At 26.6% G+C, this 26805-nt stretch overlaps 1 protein-coding gene across 1 annotated transcript in view; it reads left to right on the forward strand.

Moving 5' to 3' along the window:
• LOC129981637 (cell adhesion molecule Dscam2-like) overlaps positions 1–26805 on the forward strand; it is a 506908-nt gene that overhangs the window by 416204 nt on the left and 63899 nt on the right. Inside the window, exon 20 of the mRNA XM_056092554.1 lies at positions 17970–18263. Coding sequence (XP_055948529.1) covers positions 17970–18263 — 294 coding nt within the window. The remainder of the gene's footprint in view (positions 1–17969; positions 18264–26805) is intronic.

Raw genomic sequence — 26805 nt, forward strand, 5'->3', positions numbered from 1 at the left:
ATAATCATTAGTCCTGGAATATAAACATGTTTAGTAATCTAAATGTCCATTTGTGCAGAAATACGAAGGAGAGCAAAATACCAATACAAGAAATAAAAAAAAAATAAAAAAAAGAGACAGTAACCGGCAACAATACGATTTTTCCGGTTGGGTATCCATTCCGTCAATGCAGTGTAGGCGACAACAGATTCCTACACTAAAATATTCACTAGAGAAGTGAGAGCCATCAATCCAGAATCTTAATATTCCCTCATTTGATTAATAAAAATGACAAAATGAATTCTTCAAACTTGATGTCTACTACATAGAATATTTATTGTTGTCCTACACTAAAATATTCACTAGAGAAGTGAGAGCCATCAATCCGGAATCTTAATATTCCCTCATTTGATTAATAAAAATGACAAAATGAATTCTTCAAACTTGATGTCTACTACATAGAATATTTATTGTTGTATTTAAAGTACATTATGTATACAATACTGTACTGCTCTTCTCAGTATCCCGAGACTAGAATTTTTCATCGATTGTATTTCTCTTCGAGATTATACGCAGAAAAATGATCTGTTATCACGCCTCTTAATTCTATGAGTAATCATAATTCAGCCTATTGATAAATGTGAACCTCTTCCTTTCAATCCTCATATCACCCCTCTTTTGGCCAAATAAATTCATCCTGATGCAAGCGCAAAAGCACGAACATTTCACAATCCAAGTATAAAAAATAATAATTACAAGATCTACAAAATAAAATAATAAAAAGTAAAGGAAAACTATGTGATTTGCGGCAGTAAAACAAAACACTAACAATCTGATTATAGTGGCTAAAATGATCCAATTAGATAAAATATCTTAACATTGCAAAAAATAACCGTAAAACAAAAGAGGAATAAATTTGATCTTCTACTAATTAAAAAAGGTAATTGTGAAAAAATCGCCAAATATAGAAATGATTTAACAGCGAATAATATTAACAAAACTCATTAATAGGCATTTAACTATTGTACACTTAAAACATTTTTAAAAATTCAAAAATTTGCTACTTTATAAATAATATTGTTTTCAGATTTTTTTCAAACTTATATTTTCATATCCTAAGTTTAAGAAGATCAGCAAGAAAAATTTGTATCTGATTCCATTTTTCAAGGAAAACACATCGTATCTCTAAAACGTCAGTCGCAAAAACAGTTTTCCACTACCTTTTCAATCGATGAAATCTTCTTTATTATCTAATAGTGTGATTTTATATGATTTATTGCAGTTAAACAAAATACTAACAGCAGTATTAGTTTAATGGAGCTAAAAAATGCAATTAGGTAACATATTTTGACATTGTAAAACTGCACAGATATAGCCACATAATGAAAAAAAACGGATAAATTTGTTTCTTTTTCATTAATAAAAAATGGTAATCGAGAAAACAGTTGCAAAATATAGAAATATTTTAATAGCAAATATTATTAATAAACTCTTAATAGCCATTTGAATATTATGCACTTCAAACATTTTTGGAAAATCAAAATTTTGCTACGTTATAAATAATATTGTTTTCCATGTTTTTTTGTTTTGTTTTTTTTTCTGTTTTCAAGGCTGTTTTTTTTTTTAATTTTAATCTGAGCTATTATTTTCTGATCTTTTTTCTAATTTTTATTTTCTATATCTTGAGTTTAAGATAATCAGCAAGCAAATTCATAAGTTTTACATTTCAAGGAAAATACATCTCAGCTCTCCAACGAGAGTCACAAAAACAGTCTTCCTCTACCTTTTCAATCGATGAAATCTTCCTTATTATTTTCATCTGAAGAGCTCCTCAAAGAGCTCGGTTTTGTGTTTAATCAAACGTTTTTCTTGTCTATTCATCCGGAAACGCAAACAAAAACGGGTATAATTGTCTCTCATTCCCTCTCTTTTGAACAACTTCTCAAAGGAAAAGCAAACAAAGATTCTAATTCAAATTGAAACCTGGCTTGTAATTTGAGGAGTTAAAGTTGCGAAGCTCCGTAATTATTGCTGGCGTTTGGAGAGTCGTATTTAGCTTACGCCGGAATGGAAGATTCAATTAAATGAAGATAATTATTTATGTCATTCGCAGGAGGGTAGAAAGGTAATGGTTTCATTTGACAAATGCGTTCTCATATTTTATTCTCTTCTTAAAAGTACGTTTTGTATCAACTTGGTAAACTCGCTTCTCTAATTATGCGCTAGGATGTGGAGAAAAACATTATCAGACGCTAAGCGAGTTGCAAGCATAATAAAAGCTGGACGTGATACACTTAAGAATTTATTTTAATTATTTCTATTTAGGATTTAGTTGATGTTTTTTATCCTTCTGTTGATGTCATGTGGTAAATTACGTCATAAGCATCTTGGAGCTTTTGATCTGGGTATAAAATTGTTTTTCAGATTCTTGTAGTTAAAATAATTTCCAAGTATGCTCATTATTACCATTTTCAAAGAAGATTCCTGAAATCTTCATAAGAATTGTGGTATTTTTGATTTGAGCATAAAAATATTTTTCAAATTCTGGTGCCTAAAATATTTTCTAAATATACTCGCTATTACAAGTTTGAAAGAAAGTTGCTGCATTCATATGATCATGTGAAATGTTAATTTGAACCACAAATTATAATGATAAAGAAAATAAAGAACTATTAAAGTGAAAAACTACTTTAACTGAGAATATTATAAGGAAGATTTCAGAAGAGGTACATTTGTTTAGGAGTAGCATATTGGAAAGAATTAAATACTGGAGTGAATAAGAAGAAATGGTCTCCATAAAATTTCCTTGCACATTCTCTAATAAAAGTGTTTATCCCTCTCTCACTAGCGTAAAATCATGGGCCTTGGGAAAAGCAATGAACGTCAAGAATGCTCAGATTTTTATTTTCAATGGTCCCTATTCCCATTTTGTAATATAAAAAAAATATTTAACTGAGACAAAATTGCATGCAACTATCGAATAATTGTTTACGAAGATCAATTTTTATTTTGAATCTAACGTTTTCTTCTTCGATTATATGTTTGAAGAGATTTTTAGCTATTTATCGCTGACATTTGTTGAATAAATTGCCAAAAATTTGATTTGGATGCTTTTTTTTCTTATCGAAAGAAATTAAATTTAACATGAAAGTGTAATTTAATTACAAGATCACATTCCAAATTTCATTTGCCTAATTCGCTAATCTTTTGAATTGTCGCTTTTACATGCATGTAAGAGCACAATCTGCAGATGCGAAACCTCTTAATCAAATTTGATGCGGTTCTAAATTTTAAATTCTTAATCTGCGTACCAAGCTTTGCGTTCTAAGTATTTTATATTTTCTAATTGTCGTGTTCATTTGCACTCGGATAGCTGGGCAAACAAGTTTTCTATAAATGGGTTTCAGTAAAACTTTAACAGAAATCTAAAACTTTCTGATTAAATTCATATTGTCCATTTCAACTTCTATCTCAAGCTTCTATCGTGTTTATGAGTTGGTGTTTAGAGGATGATAGATAGACAAAAATCATTAAAACATTTTTTCGGATTCTGGGAAGATTGCTACGCTTTCGAATTTGGGATTCATCAAAATCTCGAATTTGAATTGTCTGCCATTTTAATATATCTTCTCTTTTTGCATTTCGTATCCGAGAAAAATAAAAATAATAGTTGATAACAAAAAGCTATAAAAAAACTTTTTTATTTAAAAAAAAAAAAAGATGGAGTTTGAAAAAATTGCTTAATCCCTATAAATTGTATTTCAAATACATAAGAAGATACACAAAAATGTTTCATATGAAATTTAAGAAAAAATATAAATTCCGAAAACGTCTATGAAAATTTATGAAAGAGTAATTTAAATTATTTAAAAAAGGTTTTAAAAGAGGAAAATCCTCTACAGCTTTGAAATTTATTAATCGTAAATACTACGATGCCATTCTGAAAGAAATATTAATCAACGTAAGTTTTATATTTTAACTACAATTTCTAAATTAATATTTATCCAAGCAGATAGAACAAGTGAATAAAGACAATTTTAATAATTTTTTTTCAAAAATATCAACAATTAAATATCACATAAAATAAATTCTATATATCATTTCTCATTAAATTTCATCTTTACAAATCGTTCTTTAAAATACATTAATTGCTCAGTACTACAATTAAAAATGCATTAACATATTCTTTAATGATTTCTCCTAGAAAGAACAGTGATATACAAGTGGAAGAGCAGAATAATATTTAATTAAAATACAAAACAAAACTCAAAGGTTTCAAATGCAAAATATTGTCATTAATTATAAAAATGCCTCGAGATTTTTATTAATAATGGGATTCTTTTATATATATATACGATTGTTTCGTTTTATCAAACTTATTTACATATTTTTTTAGTGAGATATTCGAAAACAAGGAATATAGTAAAAATGCTCTAGGATCAAATTTTCCATGCTTCTTAAATTGTATATATATCTATATATAAAGTGCGAACAAATAAAATAATTTCAATTTTATTTGTAGCAGCGGAGAATTTATTTCTGTGCTAAAATTGATTAAAACACACTCAAAAACGAATTCAATTAAGTAAATAATGATAATAGCCATAAAATAATAATATAAATTCAGCGGAAAGAAATTCGAATATTTTTGAAAGCATTAAATAATTTACAAATACTCAAAAATGTTTTAATTTTAATGAACTGTTAAATTAAATTTAGTTACTTGCTTTAATAATAATATAAACGCCCACTCTTTAAAAATTTCTATTTAATTCCATTACTATTCCCTTATCTTATTAAAAATTTAATGCGTATGTGTAGTGGAATTTCATATTCTCCATCTCATTGAAAGGCAATAAAATAAATAAAGTGATTGTTAAGAATTACGAACATGTGAAAATAATGATTCAGTGTAAAAATAAAAATAAAAACATTAAAAAAATAAAAACTACAAGGCATTAAATATTTATAGCAATAAAAACGAATTTTGAAATTTATTTTCATGCATAAAACTTTTATGCTTTTAATAAGTTATTATTAACATTTCTTTTTATTAAATGCAAGCAATATTAATGGCTTGTTATTTCTACGAAAATTGAAATGAAAATACTTTAAATAAAAGAAAATATTGATCATTTCAGTTATTTGTCAATAAAAGATTCTGATCTCTTTCTTTAATAAAATCTTTTAATAAAAATAAGAATCCTTAATTCCTTAAATTTTAAAATCTTTTTATAAAAATAAGAATGTAAACAAGAACATTTCATAAACACTTTTAACTTTTCTCGAAGATAAGCGATATTGCGCTTAAAAACCATGCACATTAATAGGAAAATTTTATAAAGGCTTTTAATTTCTTTTGAAGATAAGTTATTGAGATTTAATATATTAAGTCTGTTAAAGAGCTCAAGAGAACAAATTTTTAAATAAAAATATGAATATTAACAAGAAAATTTAATAAACGCTTTTAACTTTTCCCAAAGGTTTAACATATGCGATTTAACATATTGAGCGGAGGTCTCTTAAAGAGAGCTGGTGAATAAAAACAATTCCTAAAATAAACAGCCATTAGATCCATACTGGGTAAAAATCAATGTGCTATCAATATTTCTTGAGCTAAATATATTATTTATAAAAATTTATTCTGATGGGAACTGAATGATAGGAGCCACATTAATCAGATGTGTTTGGTCATTTTAATTTATTCTGAAATAAGTTATTATTAAAGCTCTATTAAGTAGCTCTGAAACGCTTTCGAATTTGAGATTCATCAAAATCTCGAATTTGTATTTTCTGATGATTATAATGTCTTCTTTTTGTAAATTTCACATCTAGAAAAGTGAAAAAAAAATCTTTGTTGCCAAATAATTATTCAAAAACTTTTAATAACAATGTTGAAGTCTGAAAGTATTGCTTAATCTCTACAAATTTATATATTACTGTTATATATATATATCCCTATAAATTTATATATATTACTGATTTCTTTCCTTAAGTAAGAAAAAAATTCTTTTCATAAAAATATGAATATTAATAAACGCTTTTAATTTCTCTCGAAGATAAGTTATTGCGATTTAACAAATTGGATCTCTTGAAGAACTCTAGAGAATAAATCTTTTAATAAAAATATGAATGTTAAACAAGAAAATTTAATAAACGCTTTTAACTTCTCTGGAAGATAAGTTATTGCGATTTAACATTATTTGAGCGGAATTTTCGCGCTAGCGAATAAAAACAATACCTAAAGTAAACAGCTACTGGATCCATACTGGGTAAAAATCAATGAGCTATCAATATTTCTTGAGCTAAATATATTCTTTATGAAAATTTATTCTGCTGGGAACTGAATGATAGGAGCCATATTAATCAGATGTGCTTGATACATTTTTATCTCCCCTTTTATCCATCGCGAAAAACAAATGACAATGGCAGAATGAAAAGTGCCATGTATCAAACTTTCCATCCCAAGAGAAAATATCGATAGATCTTGATTATCTTTATTTCTCTGCCCATAAAGTTTTATAACGTAGTTTAAAGAATAATTTTTTGGGTGCAAACGGTATATAAATAAGCAAAAATAAAGCAGCGCATTTTCTTTTAAGGTTTTTATGAGGCTTGGGAAGGAAGCTTAGGGAAGAAGCGATATACGAGTAGAGATGGCTTGATGTTGTCGGAGCTAGAGAGTTGAATGAAATTAGGTTTAAATTTTGTAACGTTATTCTTCTTTGGTATTTTATTCTTCTTCATAAAATTACAGCGGAATCAGCAATTATATAAATCATTCAACTTAAATCATATCGTTGAAGATATACTTTTGGGGATTTTGATGATTTTGCAGTTTCACCCCGATTCTTTTCTGTTTTTATGGGAAATGAATTTAAAGTTGACATCAAAGGAAAAGTAATGGGGTATCATTATATCCATTTAATAAAAACTAAATATGAAATTATTGAAAACAATCGTAAAAGATATATTTGAAAAGAAATATATTTTAAACATCATTGATGAATATTTTAATTTGATAACTTTATGAAATTTTAATATTGCTTTGTTTTATAAGCAAATAATAATTATGAATAAATATATTTTTTACAGCATTAAAAGTTATGAAATTATTTATTTATCCATGAGCGATGATTGAATAATTCCTCATGTTTTGACACAAGGCATGACAAATTTAAATAAAAGTTTAAATCACATCTGATATTTTTATAAAATGTATGGTAAAAGTGATAGATTTTAATGGAAATTGGGGCACTATATTACACAACAGAGACAGTTATGATACAGATAAAAGCATCTACTCAGGTGACATTTTGTTTCCATGAAATATATTGATATTAAAATCTTTTTTATAAAAACATTAAATTATAAAAACAATATTAAAATGAATTTATGAAAGCCATTTAACAAATGACTATCAGAAACAATGATGAAGGAAGGTTTGAAGCTATGCGAAGTTTTACAATTTTCAAAGATTATGGTTCGATGTGACTTAATGAAATCGCTAGAATAATTCGTACGCACAGAGTTAGATACTTATATATCATACTTCAGAGGAAAGTTCAGATCCCTGTTCACATATTTAGCAAAATCAACCATCTTCATACATTCAAGTGTTCATTTTTTTGATAATAATAAATTAACATAATAATTTGATTGCTGACTTAAAAAAAATAATATAATTTTAATATTTGCCTTAACCCTACACTGCATCATGTTGCCATTTGGCTACACTGGCGATTTGTCATCTTCATGACCAGAAAAATGTAGCCATGAGGCAACACTGTGCATTAAAAGTAAGTTTGGACTTCTTTGATTCAGTTATCACCATTTATTCTCAATAGATGGCGGTAGGTGTCCGTGGATAACAGTAAATGGAGACATAGCAGTAGACTTTTGCAATCACATAAATGGCCATATTTTGAAATTTTTATTTACTATTAAATGTTTTCCTAGGTCCATTAAAAAAATCATATGCATAAAATGAACTATTAAAATTCGTTTATTAGGCTTTTTATGATAAAGCGAATATTTAAAAAAAATTTAAGCCACAATATGTATCTGTAGCCATTTGGCAACATCATGCAGGAAGGATGCGATGAACAATTCAACTCAACACTGTAGTTCAGAAAGCATGTGCTTTGTTTATACTACTTATGTTACATTTTGTCTTTCTTTTTTGTCTTTGCAGTTTTAATTATGAGTTTTGTGATATAATTAGAAGCAATTTATTTTTTCTTTGAAATTCTATAAGCTAGAATAATGGAAGAGCATAGGTCTGTTTACTTTGTTGATACAGATGGTAAAAAGAAATTATTGACAGATGAAATATGGAATGCTCTTTCGAGTGGAAGCGATGATGATTTTGATGATAGCGATGAAGATCCTACATTTAATCCTAATGTTCTCTTCAATAGAAATTCAGAAGATATTTCTGACAATAACAATGATTCTGAATCATCTGAAAATGAAGTGAATATTCAAAACGAAAGTTCGACTTCAGGTAACAAGACATTAGAGGAAAAAAGTAAGAAAGTTAAAAAGGAAAAAATTAAACTTGTATGGAAGAAAAAGTCTTTGCAAGTAAATCCTGAAATCATAACTTTCAGTGGAGATACACAGTTACCTCAAAATATTTTGAATTTGGAAACACCTTATGAGTTTTTTTCATATTTTTTTCATCCGGATCTCATAACTTTTATTTCTGAACAAACTATTCTATATAGTGTACAACAGACACCTGAGAAACCTCTGAATGTAACATCATCTGATATAAGAAAATATTTGGGAATTTGTATATTGAGTTCTGTATCAAGTGTTAAAGATTTTAGATTGTACTGGAATCCTGCTGTTGGAATATCTCTCATTCAAAATTCTATGCCCGTTAACGAATTTGAAAAAATAAGAAGATATCTTCATTTCAATGACAATAATGCATTTTCAACTGATTTGCAAGGAGGCCAGGATAAGTTTTTCAAACTGAGACCTTTGATTGATGAACTTCAAAAATCTTTCCTTTCCATTCCTATGGAAGAATGTTTATGTGTCGATGAACAAATGTGTGCTACTAAAGCTAGACACCATTTAAAACAGTATATGCCTGACAAGCCCCATAAATACGGTTACAAACTCTTCATTTTGAGTGGAGTATCCGGATTTGCATACAATTTCGAGATTTATGGTGGCAAAGAACTTGATGTTGCTAATATACTTCAAGAGCCTGATTTAGGAGCTAGTAGTAATGTAGTTATTAGATTAACTCGTCCTGTTCAAGAAAATGTTAATCACAAACTTTACTTTGACAATTATTACACTTCTATTCCTCTGCAAGTATATTTGAAGAAAAAGGGAATTTTATCTCTTGGAACTATTAGAAGAAATAGAATTCCAGACTGCAAACTTCCAACTGAAAGGGAGCTGAAGTTACAAGTTCGTGGATCCATCACTGAATTTGTGGCTGAATATGATGGCTGTGAACTGTCAAATGTATCATGGAAAGACAATAAAACTGTCACAATGCTCTCTACATTTGCTGGTACAAACCCGGTAAGTGAAGTACAGCGCTTTGACAGGAAACAAAAATGTCATGTAAAAGTAAATTGCCCTTACGTTATAAAAACTTACAACAAGCACATGGGAGGTGTGGACTTACTTGACAGTTTGATTGGAAGGTATAAAATAATAATGCGAAGCAAAAAGTGGTATTTTCGGTTGTTTTATCATTTATTAGACCTGACGATTATCAATGCTTGGTTGCTGTATAAGAGAGTGCACAAACAAAAGCGTAACAGTGAAAAGCCTATGAAACTTGTTACTTTTAGATTGCAGTTAGCAGAAACTTTGTGCTTACATGGACAAGTAAAATCACTAAAAAGAGGGAGACCATCAAGTGCAGAGGAAACAGTTGGAAAACAATCAAAAAAAGCTTGTCGAAAAGAGCCTCCAAAAGATATTAGATTTGACAGAATTGATCACTGGCCAGAGCATTCTACAAATAAACAACGATGTAAAATGTTGAATTGTAAAGGATTTACAAGAGTACAGTGCATGAAATGCTCAATTCCTCTATGTTTTTATAAAGAGAAGAACTGTTTTAGAGACTATCATTTACAGTAATTTTTCTCTCTGGAATGCATGGTGTAGCCATTTGGCACAGTTTGTTTTTTTATTTTTTATGCTTAACTGCATGATGTTGCCACTTGGCAACAAACTAACATTTAATTAAAAAATAATGAAAATTTAGACTTAATTTTTTTTAAATATTTTTTCATGTTTTATCATTACACTCTATTACATATATATTTTTTTCAAGGAAAAATAAAAAATCATGCAGTGTAGGGTTAAACAGCGTTTGGAAGTTTTCAATATTTTTTTTAATGCAAAATATATGTTCAGCCTGAATTTCTTTATTAAATGAAAAAATAACATTTCAAATATATCAAAGCTTTCAAATGAAGTACAATACAAAAGGAAAAAAATAGAACTTCTTTAAGGGCATGAAAGATTATTTATCATGCTCTTTTGGAGACATATATTTTTCCATATGAGAACATAATTCTTAAAGCTTTCTTAATTCAATTTCCACACCAATTATTTTCTTTTCTGCCGATATTTTCTGAGAATGAAATTTGATCTTTTGATACGAGATTAGTCATCCTCGGAAATATTTTTGCTCTAAAGTACTTAAAAGTATAAAATTGCATATAATTACCTTTCTTATGAATTTCTAGTATTTAAATATTTCCTATATGTTTTTTAGTTCTAAATAATTAGAGATTTGTTATGAAACAAAATTTATATTTGTTTTTTATAAACTATCCAAAATATTGTGGTTTAAATAAAAAAAAATTGAATTTATAACTAAAATGTTGTTTGTTGTTAAAAAAAATGGAAATGAATCATTGTGAGTAGAAATAATTCGGTGAAATTTGGGAAAATTTGTATACATGATATTAAAATTTCTTTCATCTACTCAGAAATGAGGAAATTTATAAATATAAATTAATGAAGCCTTTTTCCCAGGTAAAATTTACTTATGGAACACCAGATGTAAAAAAAATGAAATTTCCATCTTCAACAGCATTTTAGACTGCAGTAAATAAAATGATTTTGAATGTAATGATTTTTTTTGTGGAGGGAGGTGTGGAGACAGACAAGAGTACAAAAGTCAATAGCAGATTAAAGAACGATTGCATTTGATGAAGAAATGATATTGGCAAATATATAAATGAATATGAATTAATAAAGTATAAGATAGATTAAACTGAACAACATTTTTGGAATATTTATATAATATGACGATACACTTCGATAAGCTGGTACAACACAGTATATATATATATATAAATTATTCCGTGTAGAATCAATTAATGCAATATTCAAAATCTTTCAAGGCCTCTGATATATTTTGATTCACAATATATGCTAAATTATTGCAAATTTAAATTTGTACAACGGAAACAAATGTATGCAAAAAATGAAATTCTACGGAAACGCTATTAATTATTTTTAGTAATTAATACCAACAAACATACATGTATGCAAAATTTTAGTACAATAAAAACCTATTTTAAGTAAAATTTAAATAAATATTAAATTATTCTTATTGTATATTATAATGAAAAATGTAAAATCCTATATAATATATTATAACCGTACAAGTAACATTTATTGCATTTTTTGATATACTCTTGTTTTTAATTATTTTAGTAATTTGAAATTATAAGCAGTATAGAGACAAAAAAATTGCTGTTTTTTTTCAATCTTAGAATCTTTTGTAACATATAAAGCATATTTCTTATAAAGTAAGTATAAAAGCTTTTTGTGATATAGATATTTTCGAAATATATCCGCTTATAGTCTAGAAATGTGCCAAGAGTTTTATATAAGTATTAGCAGACTAGATGATGATATTGCTTTTCGGATAAGCACTTTTGGCTTTTACGCGATGAAAAAAATAAAATACTGTCTATTGAAAAGTTGAATTTCTCTGGAGACATGCACGCAATTTTCTGAGAAGAATTCGTGCTTTTCCAAGTATTTTCTGCAGAGAACTCAGCTTTTCGAATCCATAGTCTTCCTTTTTCTCTGCAAAACTTTCCACTTATATTGCTACTATGTGAAGCTTAGAAATTCTTGTTTGGGTTTGGTCTCATGTTAGACAGTATCAATAAAAATCAGGAAGATTGAACACATTTTTTTTTTCTTTTCTAACTTGATTCTTCTTGGTAAGAAAGGATTTTTCTGTAGTAAACTAACATAAATAAGACCTGAACAATCTATTTTATTTAAGAATTTTGTATTATATTTTAGTCTATCAGCGAGGAAGAAAAGATAATTTAATTTTGTAATTTACTAAGTAGTTTTATTTTGTGTACACGAGCCTTTATTAATTACTGCGATTTAATTTTTATGTTTTGTATGAAACATTTTCAAAATATGTGGATCATTTTTCATTCTTTCTTTCTTCTTCTTGATTCACAGCGGTTAAGGAACATATTTTATATTTATTTTTTATGCATAATTTTTTGCTATGCTCTTCTTGATTGGTAAAAATTAATAAGAAAAATAACTTTGAAATAATATTAAAATTTAATAAAATTTTTATAAAGAGCACACATTTTCTATATAAAAAGGGACTTTAAAAACAAGATAATAAAATAAAATTAAGAAAGGAATATCATAAATAATAGATAAGATTTTAAGCGGAATAACATATAACTTTCAAGAGCTATACTTTTTTTTTTAGCATGTGCGCAGAATTTTTAGCCATGTTAAAATAATGCAATGGTTGATTATAAATAATTGTAAGATGCATTTTATTTATGTTGTTCGCAGCAAATCAATTGCTTTTCAATAATTATATTCCTGATTTATGTGATCTTATAGTTCGAGGAAAAGGAAAGTTTTCATGAAATAAGATATAATTAAATTATTATTCAAAATTTTTGAAACTGCCATCACCATAGCATTTCATAACCAATATTGTTTGAACAAATTTGTTGAAAATTTGGTTTCATTTCATATAAAGCATTATTTCAGATACAATGTAGGTCCGAATTCTCTTGCAAGAATTACTAAAGGTGAATTATTTGGATGTAGATACTATTATAAATGTTTATATCTATTATAGTTAATTTCAGAATTTGAAAAATATCATATGGATTTTGCGCTAAACACGCCAGTATACATCATTATAGAAATTTTCAGATTCCTCTGATTATTTTCATATACAATGGAAAAGTATCAAAATAGAACGAGAAAATGATATCTTCAGGAATATATTATAAATTTGTTTTTCATTTGTTAAGTATATAAAAGTAATAAATAGAACAAAAATCTCGTATTATAATAGACAAAACAGCAGTAAATATAACTGATTACATTAAATTGTAAAATATTTATCGGATATTTTTTTTATTCTAACAAATAGGAATATTTTACAGATATTAAATCTATAAATACTACATAACTATATCTATAAACTATAAATCTATAAATACTACATACTTTTGGTATTGCATGCAAGACAATTTTCTTAATCAGGAAGTTGTATCTTTAAAGGATAGAAAAATAATACTTATATTAGACTATTTACTTCAATTAACAGAATTTCTGCTTTGTCCATGCCAATTTTATGACTCAATACTTCAATGCCCGTCCCACCATCCAAAATCTGTTGTAATGTTGATAGATTACGATAATATCTAGACTAAGAAATGGTTTCTGATAGTTAAGTTAAGTGGGGGCTTATTCTAGACCAACTAAACTAATACTTATAATGTCATTAAGGTGTTTTTTCTTCTGATGGTGTATCAAAGTATAGTTCTTTTATCCCTGAAATCATATTGTTAAATCATTCTAAATTGTAGTTCAGGACAAAACGTTGTATGTTATAGATAAATACGGTGCTCAAGCTCTGCGCTATTATCAGGCAAATAAAAATGTATTTTTTTAATTGCACTTAGATAAGTTACATATTATCTGATATACCATATGATTTTATAAGTTTCGATAATCTTAATCGCAAGCAAAACATGTTTGATAAAAAATTCAAGTTAAAAATGTTTAGTCTCAAATTTTTTTTGTGTTATTTTTATAACATTACATAATGTAATAAATTTTGATTTTTTTAATTCGTGATTTTTAAAATTTACATTCAGAGCCCATATTATTATAATCGCCGGTTTTATTGAAATGAAATTTGCATCTTTTCATAAAACTTAAATAAAATCAAATGCGCCCATTTGGAAACAGTTCTTGTCACATTCGATCTTTTAAGATATCAATTGAAAATAACTAATGAAAATTGCAGGTTGGAAAACAATCTTCCTTACTACATAGCTACCTTTATATTAAATAAAACAACTTGATTTTAAATAATTTTAGTAACATAATTTGACGATTTGATTGACGCTATTAAACTGCCTGTAACGTAGTATTGTGACTTAATAATAATTAAGAGACTTTTCTCTGAAAGGGAAAACTTTACTTCACGTGAGAAGTAATGGATGTCGATTTTGCTGAGAGTCATAATTCCGTTGCCTTCTCTATAAAAGTAAAGGGGATCTTTTAAAAAAAATATCCTTCATTTTCGTATATGAAATTTAATTATATTTCAGTTGCTGGACTATATTTAAATCCATTAAGAAATCAGCTATAGTTAATGAATAATTCTTATACACATTGATATTGATTTGTAAAGCAGTTGAAAAAGTATGAAATCTCCAAAAGATTTAAACCACTATATTTCTGGTATGGCGCTCCAATAATAGAAACTGAAGTTCTTAAGAAATGAAGAGAATATGGATACTTAATAGTTAGTATGAGGACAATAAAATAAAAATAATAGAAAGAGAAAAATATTTTTGGAGGGATATTTTTGAGTGCACTCTTATATTTATGTTATTAAGAATAGGCAAATTAAATAAAATCAGAAGACAATTAATTTTTAGAATAAATGTATTTGACGTTCTAAGAATAATTGGAGTGACATTATTTTAAAGCGCTTTTCAATCTTTAAAAAAATAAATATTAGTTGGAATAAAGTTTAAGTGAAGAAACATCAAAAATAAAATCTAGCCCTTTTTGTCAAGAAGTAGAATATTAAGAATCAGAATTTAAAATAAAAGATTCAATAAAATTATGCGGGTACTTTTAAGTGCTGTATAGCAGAATTTTAATAAAAATTATAAGATATAACATTTCTTCATATTTCTTCATCTTTAAAATATTAATATAAAGCCTTTAAAAGTTTTGATTTCAGTTGAAAAACTAACAGTGTTATTTTTCATTTTTAAAATAAACAATAATAGATCAAAACTAATCTGCATCGGAACCTGCAGACTGATAAAAAGATAATAGATGAAAAAAAAAGGTTTAAAGAATCAATCAATTGTTAAAAAAGAATGAATAACTTTAATTATATATATATATATATATATATATATATATATATATATATATATATATATATATATATATATATATATATATATATATATATATATATATATATATATATATACAATTTCTGTTTATTTTTCTTAAATTACAAATTCTTGGCACATTGCAAAGAATTTGTAACTTATTTAACTGCATTTCCAATTATTTCTTTTCTTATTTTTGAATTTTTAAGTATTGTTTTGAATTATTTTTACAATAGAGATTTCATTATGGCTAGACATATTTTTTATTACAATTTTTGAACCATAATCATGTAAAATTAAAGTTCTTTCTTCAAAGATCATTCCTGAAATTCCCTGGTGATGTGGATATTATTATGCAGCCAGCATCATTTGATGCAACAACATTGATATGAAGAAAATTCTCTTCATCTTAAAGAACGAAGAACATAAAAAATTATGAAAACACGCTTTAACTACTCTTCTTAATAAATTTTATTCCGATCTTTGATAAGAAGAAGAATCGCACTGAAATATTAAACTAATTTTCCGAAAGCCCGAAGTTATCTTTATGTTCCCCAGTGGGCGAGAACGAAACATTAAAACTCTCTACAGCGAACGACGTGGTTTTTTTTTTTCTTTTTTTTTGAAAAAAAAAGTTCTTTCATATATTGATCAGAAGAAAGCCGCAGTTTTAATGTCTTTCGGCGAACATTTCCGGGCCAATATAAGGACGAGAAGAAGTGGTAGTAAAACTATTATTACTGGTTTCCTGTGAACTACTTTTGCAATGAAAAAGAAATAAAACGGAGAAAGAAAGACGAAAGAATAAAATGCAATGCTTTCAATTGTGAGAGTAGCTGCATCTGGGCCATCCATTCGAAGCCCAGATACTCCAAAGAGTTTGGGCGTACTGTGGCTTAACAGGTACTTAACAAACGATTATTCACAATAGATTAAGAGCTGTATGACCAAAATGTGACATGCAGTTATTTTCTTAAATGACTTAGGTGATGTAAGTTATGGATAAGCAAAAAAATAGTTACTATTTAAGCACCTTATTTTTTTAAAGAGGTTTCCTATAAATAATTGGAGTAGAAAGCATTTTGCTCAACATGGTAATTTGTATCGTAATGATATCTTGTTTGCAAACTCATGCTTTTAGTTTCTATATAATTTCCATCGTTAATGGGAATATTACCATTTTTGGAGGTTTCGAGTCATTACTTAGAGGGATTTAAAATCTGAATACTCTTTATTTCAGAGAATATGTAATTTTCAACTTGAAAGATAATTAATTATTTATTAAAATGTGTTTCTTACCTGAATCAAAATGTGGAATACTAAATCAAATGTTGTAATAAATTTTGTTTCAGCAGAAATTTTAAATTTCATTTCTTTCCTTAAAAATGTACTATGTTAATTATTTCTAAAGCTTGACAGGCGCTAAATAAAAATTTAAGAGATTCAAAATTATTTGTGAGGTTTGAATATTACATTTATACACAAATATATGTCAATTACATCAATATTATATTCACTGTGATTGAAATAAAATTTTTCTATGTGAGCATTTAATTTTTCAGAAAACAGTTTATTACTTTCCCTAATCAAAATAATCTTCGCTATTTATTAAAAAATGTCTTTAATTAATGAAATGGAATATTTAATTATACCTTTTCTGCATCGGACTTTGCTCTTAAAGTAATCTTTGAATGGCATCAAATAAAATCCTCCATGATCAGATAAAATATATCCAAACATTAAAACTCAAATTACACTTTTAAATTCAACATGAGTGTATAGTTAAATATTTTCTGTTTTGATAAATTTTCTAAAATACAAAGCTCTGATTAGAATATTATGAGCATTTTCTTTGTTTTTATGTGCTGATATGAATATTTTTATTAAAATTAGTATTCAGGTATATTGAAAGCATTTCACAGTCGATACAAATAAATATTTAATTCTATTTTGAGTTTCTTATAAATATCACCAACATTCATTTAATGTTTGGTGTTGCATCAAATATTACTTAAATTACCTTTTAATAATTACAATTATTTTGCTGTAAGAAATGTTAAAAATGCATCGATTCTGCATTTTGAAATGCGATATAGTAATCTAGATACAATTTCGATGAAAAAAAAGTAATTTAGTGTTTCGATTTTTATTCGTTTCGATACCATAAAAATGATATTTGAATCCTTTTGCATTTACTTTTTAAGTTTTCATTTCAATTTTTTTTAAAAAAATTGTTTATACAAGAGCAGTTGTTGACTATTGCCCCCTGCATACGATTATAAATTAAAAATGACATAAAATGTTTAAAAAAATCAACAATAGTTGCTATAAACAAATGCTGAAGCAAGTATTAAAATACTGATAATTTGGCAAAAATGTTTGAAATGGAAAAAGGTGGATTAATTCTGTAGAAAAAAAGGTTTTAAATATTCTACTATGAATGAATCCTTTTCTCATGTCTAAAGTCTATGTAGTAGTATTAATTATTCTGTTTAAATTATGAATGTATTTTTACTATCTTTGCAATGTACATGAACTAAAATTGCATTTCCATTTCAGCTCCTATTGCTCCAGACAAGAGAATGCTGCTCACCGTTAACAAAACGACTGTCACGGTCAACCTGAACAGCTGGCACAATGGAGGTTGTCCTATTTCCTTTTTCGTCATCCAATACAAACCGTCTGGTCATCATGAATGGACGCTGGTGAGCAATAATATAATACCAGAACAACAGACAATAACAATCACAGATTTGACGCCAGGAGCGTGGTACAGCTTGCTGATGACAGCCAGGAATGACGCAGGATCGACGGATGCAGAATATGTCTTCGCTACATTAACATTGACTGGAGGTAAAACGCTTTGTTACAATTCTGATCTAGAAAAATCTATTATAAACATTTGCAATTAAGACAACAAATATTAACATTTAATGAAATTATTTCGAAAAATAATGTATTTAGATTCAAAATTTCGGTGAAATTGCAATAATAATTTTTTGAATCTCTCTTTGAATTTAATTCAATTGGATATTCTTTAAAACAATTTTAATGTTAATAAATTAGCAAATTTTAAAAATAAACCTTAAATATAAAAAATAAAATTTAAAAAATTTAGAAAAAAACATATAGAGAAAATTCGTACTTTTTTTTTCTGGCAAATTACATAAAAATTCTTATGAGAGTTTATTATTTTTCAATGGTGGTATTAAGAGTTTGTTCTTAGTAGGCGGTATTATTTTCATAATTTTTTTTAGAAAGAGAAATTTTATTATTTAGTAAAGAAAAAAGAAGGCAACATCAAATCTAATATTTTTTTCTTATGTTACAATAAAACCTTTAACAACTTTTTTATTAAAAAAACTATGTCTACCTTTGAAAGAATTAATTATATATTTAAAATTATCTCCAAAATATTAGATTGTTTTTAAATTACCTGCCATTGGCTACCAGCTTGTTTATCAGCATTAGCTGGTTGCTATTTTTAATTAATTATATAATTTATGTAACTTGGTCTTAGTAACTTTTTCAGTTAAATACTTTTAATCTTCGATTTTTATAGATATACAGGGTGTTTATAAAGTCCCGGACCCATTTTGATGTTTAATAACTCATAAAATAATAAAGATAGATTTAAATTAATAACAAAAATGGTTAAATAGACTCAAAAAGTTTCATGACCCTTGTCAATGAACTTCCACTTGTGCCCCCTTCGTCGCACGGAGAATATCAAGTCGATAATCAATTTCACGCCAGGTAGCGACAAGCATGTCGGCATCCACAGAGCCATTTGCGCACATTATGGCGATTAACAATGCCAGAAACATGAAAGGATGCTTCATCGGAGAACATTATGCTCTTCAGAAAATCAGCAGCATCTTCTATCCTCCTTAGCATATCTGTTGCAAAGGCCATCCTCCTAGGCCTATCGTTCGGTTCCAAAACTTGAACAATTTGAACTTTGTATGCATGCAGTCTTAATTTTTTCTTAATAACCTTGTTTACCGTCGAAATTGGCATATCCAATTCTGTTGCCGCTGATCTCACAGATATTCTAGGATTATGTAAAAATGTCTCTCTGACACGCTCAACATCAAAATCACTTGTGCAAGGACGTCTGGAACGTTTCTTATCTTCGATACTTCCAATTTCTAGAAAATTCTTTTTCCACCTCAAGATGCTGTTTTTGGATGGAGGATCTTTTTGTTAAATTCTTCTGAAATTTCTCTGTGCTTGCACTATCGATTTCATTTCTATGAACCACTATAAAATCTGTGCTTTCTCTTGTGGTGTACGCATTATCCTTAATATCCGCTCGAATAAAACATCACATACAAAAGTACTACATAGAACAAACACATAAAAAGTAAACATAACATTGCAATAGGTGCCAAAAACAAAAGAGAGAAAAATGCAATTAATAAGCAGACAATATTTAGAAAAGTACAGATATTTAGACTGGAAAATAAAATTATCTGAAATTAACCACACGCCCAGACGATATTTACAAAAGTAAAAATATTCAAACCTGAAAAGGAAAATATATGAGTTATTCCATCAATAAATGCCATAAGTGCGTTTATATCTTTATTATTTTATGAGTTATTAAACATCAAAATGGGTCCGAGACTTTATAAACACCCTGTATATTCATAATATTTCAGAAGACTTACGGCAGTCTACTCATTTTACTATTTACTTTACTTTAATATCAGGTCCCTCAAAATTAAAATGGGATATATTCTGCTATTTTTAGTCCCTTAAGAATATAACCTAATTCTTAATTTAAATTATTTCAGCATTAATTCGGCAAACAATTGAAATCTGGTAATATATGTATATATATATATATATATATATATATATATATATATATATATATATATATATATATATATATATATATATATATATATATATATATATATATATATATATATATATATATATATATATATATATATATATTAGAATTTAACATATCTTTCTGTATTTCTTTGCCAGCAGTGATTTTTGTGATCTAAATTTCACTATTATGCACACTTTCTTATTTTTTATATTAATATTGATAGTAAATTGGATTGTAAAGCAAAATATGAGAAAATATCATCAACTTTAATAATGATTAATAACTTTGGTGTTCTATCTGAATTCCTATGCTTTTATAATGCCATTTTCAATACGTCTTAATATTGACTCAAAATTCTTAAATTCTTGTTAAAAAATATGCTTAACATTTAAAAAATAACTAATATAAAAAAAACTATGCGGCATGAAAATTGGTGTCATTGAAATAATAATTTAAACCAACAAAACATTAAAGAAATCGCTCTGATATGCACTTCAAAATTTATATGCGGCAAGGTCGTTAACTTTATCAGATTTGGAACATATATATTTTTAGGGTAGAATTTTCTTTGTTGTTACTTATACACCCCCCCTTCATTCCCCTCTTTTTTTGATAATCAAGATATGAAGATCCAGTTCATTTTTCGTGTTAAGTAGCTTTCAATATAAGTTATGCATTTGATAAAATTATTAATATCAGAAATTCTTAATGGTTAATTAAATGCCAAGAAAATGATCAACTGTGGAATTTAATATCCGTCATATAGTTTGTCGATATTTTATAAAACTAAGCATCCATAAAGGGTGTCTCAAAATTAACGTAAGATTTGAATTTGGCACCATTTATGCAGTCAAGTGTTGACAAGCCTATTAAAAAAAAAAACAAAAAAAAACATTTGGAAAATGATAGTTTAGGTTTTTAGCACGATAGAAAAACGTGTTTTCATTGTTGAACAATATTTCAAAAATAATGAAAGTCTGGCAGCCACAGTTGGAAAATTTGAGAATTGGCTTCCTATTTCATGTAATTTAACATATTGGATTTCTTTCTACGGAGCTATTTGAAGTCAAAGGTCTATATCAACAAGCCCATAAGAACACGTGCTTTAAAGAAAGAAATTCAACGTTGCATCCACAAAATTCAGCCACATTAATGCAAAATAGTCATGTAAAATTTCGACAAAAAAAGTTCCTATGTGCCAGCAAAGCCGTGGAGATCATTTGCCCAATGTGTTTTTCCATACATAATTCTATCCTGTGTACTTTATGATTCAATAAAAATATAACAATTTAAAGGAAAAAAACTATGTTTTTTTAATTTAATTCAAAGCTTGTGTTCACATGTTATTTTACCGTGTAACGATCCATTTTTTATCCTAATTATCAGCTGTCAAATGGTTTTTTTTAATAGGGTTGCCATAGGTGGCAAATTCAAATCTTGCTTTATGACATCTTACATGAAAATCTTACATATTGCTATAACTGCAATGAATACATGTTGCCAGACTGACAAAATCTGGATAATTTATTCTATTCGGCTAGTAAATTGTAACATTTTAAGAGCAGTCATTATAACCGAAAAACTTAAGTACTTAAGAAAGCAACGACCAGTTTTTTTGATAGGGTTGCCAATAGTGGCAAATTCAAATCTTGCTTTAATTTTAGACAACTTTTATATGACATTTTACATGAAAATATTTCGTTTTCTAATAACTAAAATCAATACATGCTACTAGATAGACAAAATCAGGATAATTTATTCTATTCTGAGAGTAAATTGTAACTTTTTAAGAGCAGTCATTCTAACCAAAAAAATTATGCACTTAGAAAGCGACGACCAGTTTTTTTCCCTCCTTATCATTCAAAGGAAAGAAATCATATTAGACATTCCTCTGAGAGAAAACCTTTAGGAAAATTTGCATCTGATAAAAATTTTATCTCACCCAATTAAAATAAGAAAAATAGTTTCTTTGAAATAATTTTAGCCCTATTCGGCTCTTGAAAGAAATGTTAACAGAAAGAAAGGATAAAAAAAAGTTACCGAAAGAAGTTTGACTGCTTCCAGAAAAAAAGTTTTTTTTTCCCTTGTCCTTTTTGCAGTTTAGAAAAATAAGAAGATTTTCCAATTTCTGGAGATTAAACTAATTATACTCTCCGGCAATTAGAGTGTTTTTAAGGATTAATAGTTTTTATGTTTTTCGAAGAAACATAGGAAAAAATATTAAAAATATTTTAATAAAAGTCTTTCTGCCTAACCAATGTAACTCGGTCTTGCTAAAATTAAAGGCACGCAAAAATCTCTTTTTGCTTAAAAGTATTTTTTTTTTCCTCATTATCATTTATTGCGTTTATTAGTGCAAACCAGCTTATAATAATTATCGTTCGGATAGGAATAATTTCAAGGCAGTTTTTCTTATAAAAAGAAAAACAAGTAAATGAAAAATGATTATTTTTTACATACTGGTTTAAATAACATTATCGTCTTTTTAATCCGTAATTTATTGAATTTTCTTCAGATTCAATTTCATCAGCTTGTAATTGGAAAAAAAAAGATAATTTTTTAAAAAATAATCTGTGAAAGCGAATATCTCGAATCTTTTTTCTTTACATTTGCTATACACATTTGTCATTATCCTTTAAAAAAATAATGCAAAGTAAGCATAATTACATACATTATCTTAAATAAATATATGGCTTTAATTGTAAAAAAAGAACAATATTACTTTTCAGAACTGTAGTAAAAATGCGTTTATGCAGAAAAAAAAATTAACATCAGTATATTTACTTTAATCTTATTCAATTAAGTTTGACATTTCTTAAACAGTTGACAGCCATTTCATATTTTAACTGACTTAACATATATTATAAACAATCATAATTTTAAGGGCTTGTTTAAAAATATTAAATATACTATGATGTTTATATGCAATCGGAATATATTTTTATTTGAAAATATGTACTGAGAAATTAAATATATATATATATATATATATATATATATATATATATATATATATATATATATATATATATATATATATATTATATATATATATATATATATATATATATAAAAGAAAATCCTTTTTCATCGCTTACATTTTAAAAATATATATGAGAATCCATGATTATAATTTCTCCCAAATTTAAAAAAACAAAAAAAACAATCTATTTAATTTGCTAAAATAAACAAAACTACCTAACTACCAAATACCCAAAAAAAAACTCGATTTAGCAGGATTTTATTTTGAGGATGCTCTTTTTCCATTAGCATAAAATTTATTTCATGTATTATTTTCAATTTATCTTAATGTAATTACAGTTTTGCCATTTACTATCGATATAAAAGATAAATTATGCAATATATTTTAACTCATATGATGTAGTAGCATTTATCATAGATTATTTCTAAATCATAGAATGAGATCGTTTGATGTGAAGAGTTTTTTCTTTTCTGTTAATAATCAATTGTTTCCAGAACAAAATGAAAAAAAAATTTCCCACAAAATTGCATTAAATAATAGAAACATGTGCGAAATGTTATTTACAACTAAATACATTTTGTAGATATAAGAAGTAATTTATTTGTGTCTGGATGAATTAATTTTTATTTGCTTTTCAAGATATGACCATTCAGATATTAGAAAAATATTTTGGCAATATTTTATAATCCTTTTGATTGAATGAACAATCTCACCGTTATCTTAAAGTGCTCCGCTGTTGCAATTTCTGTATTGATTGTATAAAATATAGCTTAAAACCCCAATTTATTTTATTGCTTCCCTCCTTTATTCTTCATTTTTGCTTACTCATCTCATACATTATAAATGAAACAATATTTATTAAGCAATCTGTTAGAAAACAAAGCAATCGTTATTGGTGAAATTATGTACAGTAATAAATTTAGGCTATTAAGTTCATTATAACAAAAAAAAATGACGATACTTAATACTGTACAATATTCGGTACGCTTTTTGGTCACAGTTACAACCTATAAGTACCCAATGTTTAAAAAGGATGCTGGTTGTCTTTTAATTTCCTATTTAATATCTCCTATTATTATTTCTCCTATTTAATATCCGCATTTCATTTCATAAAGACATATTTTTAAATTTTTTTTTTCGAACTTACTGGTGTTGTCGCATTCAATTTTTATATGCTCTTTCTAAAAATTTTATATTCAGAGAATTCTGCGTTTCTCCATATTACTCAGTTTTTGTAATAAGTATGACATAATAAAAATGAATTTATTAATAAATTATTTATTTATTTACTAAATTATTATTGTTTTTTTTGCATTTGCTCTTAATAGAATATTTTAATATCATTCTCTTTTTACCATTAAAAGATTTCAAGTCAAATCTAAGAAAGTGATCCATTTTTTTAAAATTTGGAGTTGCCTTTTTTTTTTTTAATTATCTCTCATCTTTCTGATTTGTTTGCATTATTACTTGAAAAAAAAAAGATTTTATCAAAATGACACAAAATAATTAGGAGAAGTAATAGCTATGGAAGAATTATAGCAAATATTAAGTAGTGAATATTAATATATATAGCAAATATTAATTTAATATGTATTTAATATATATTAATAATTTAATATATATTTAATATATTATAGCAAATATAAGAAGTGAATATTTCTATCAGCTATATACTTGATTAAAATGTAAATATATATATATATATATATATATATATATTATGATAGAAGTGAAAGTCCATCTGTGAGTTTCTAAAAACAAATAGTAAAAACAATAGCAATTATATATTGCATAAACATGTAATTTAATTTATTGTAATTATTTTTAATATGTTTTAAAATAAAATAAACTTAAATAGTGGCTATTAATAAACTAGTGGCATAAAGAAATTCATTTTTGAGGAGCCTGAGCACGAAAGAAAATATTATAGGTTCTATTCTCTAGTTATGATCTTAAAGAACTTTGGTTCGTTTTTGGACACCGATGCTCGTTTTAAAACGAATTTTTCATTACAATTCTCCTGGGGTTTCTCATTTCTTCATATTAAAGGAAATTTAGACTTCAGTATTTAGTGACACATAGATGCCTCAAATCTGTCTTAAATAAGAGAAAAAAATAACCCACTTCCTACTAACTATGAATCCCTGCCTTCTTGACTTGGGTAGATCAATTGAAAATAATACCACGAATCAGTAAGAATTCTTTAATTAAAACCATTTTGTATATTCATCATTAAGGTTTTATGTTTGGTATGCCATGAAATATTTATAAGAGAGTATTTAAAATAATATTATTAAGTTAAACGTATTTATTTAAGTCCCAGTTCTGCATGATTTGCCTTCATTCCGTTTGAAAAAGTTATTCGTTCCTATTTAAATAGGTGCATTAATGCTAATAGTGTGCACGATATAATCACAACCTGAGCAAAGAGCTAATATTTTTTTTTATTCTGATTATACGTAGAATGCATGCAATTTATTCATACAGCATTGATTACAAAACATATTAAAGATATAAAACACATTTACTTCTACTAATGCCCTGGAGAAACCATAACAAAATTTGGGTGTGTCTACCATTCCTTATCTACAAATTGTTAAACGAAAGTTTCCCTAATTACTTAATCAATCAACAATATTTTGAAAAGATAATTATCAGGAGAAAGTCAGCATAAAAATTAAGTTTTTTAAATCGATATTTTCACTAAGGGTGCGAAGTCAAGATAGCGAATCGCTTCCAAACTGAAGGGCATTTGAATTTTATAGACTGATAAGTGATATTTGGCAGATATTTGATAGATTAAACGTCATGGACTTAAAAAAAATTAAGAAATAATCTGAAAAATTATCCATTCACATTTTTCCACTTTAAATGTGAAGGATATGATCAATATAGTTTTCATTTTAAGACTTACTTCTAATTTGAAAAATGTATTGTGTCTTTAAAAATGTTTTAATAATTACCGTAGAATGTATTTATCGATTGAAATGAGAAGTGATTAGATTATTCAAATCATAATATAATGTTATGTCTTATTGATATTTTACATGCTTAGCAATATGAGAATTTTTTTAAGTTGAATTATAATTTATTCAAAAATGCATTAAGAAAAGGTAAAGAACATGGATTAAAAGTGGATTAGGAAAAATAATTTTTTTTTAAAAATTATATTTAATGATACAAAATTAAAGTAATATAAACAATTAATAAGATTAGCCAGAAATAAATATACACTTGATTGAAATTTCTTCCAAACATCAGTTATGATTTTTTTCATTCGACATAAAAATCTACAAATGTTTCTCAGAATTATTTTATATGTAATGTGAAATATTTATAAATACTATTCATCACGCATTTAGCAGAAAATGGATTATGTTTTCATTAATGACTGTCAGATTATGCAAATGTTTCAATTAAAAATTATATCCAAAAAACATTTAATCTTATGCATTATTAATAGATTTTCCGGCATGTAAATTAATCATAATTTTCATTATCGTCTGCGGCAATATAATGAGAAATAAGTTTTGTATTTTCAAAATAAATACTAGTTAATCCTG

Source organism: Argiope bruennichi, chromosome 8, assembly GCF_947563725.1.
Source record: "Argiope bruennichi chromosome 8, qqArgBrue1.1, whole genome shotgun sequence".
Classification (NCBI taxonomy): domain Eukaryota; kingdom Metazoa; phylum Arthropoda; class Arachnida; order Araneae; family Araneidae; genus Argiope; species Argiope bruennichi.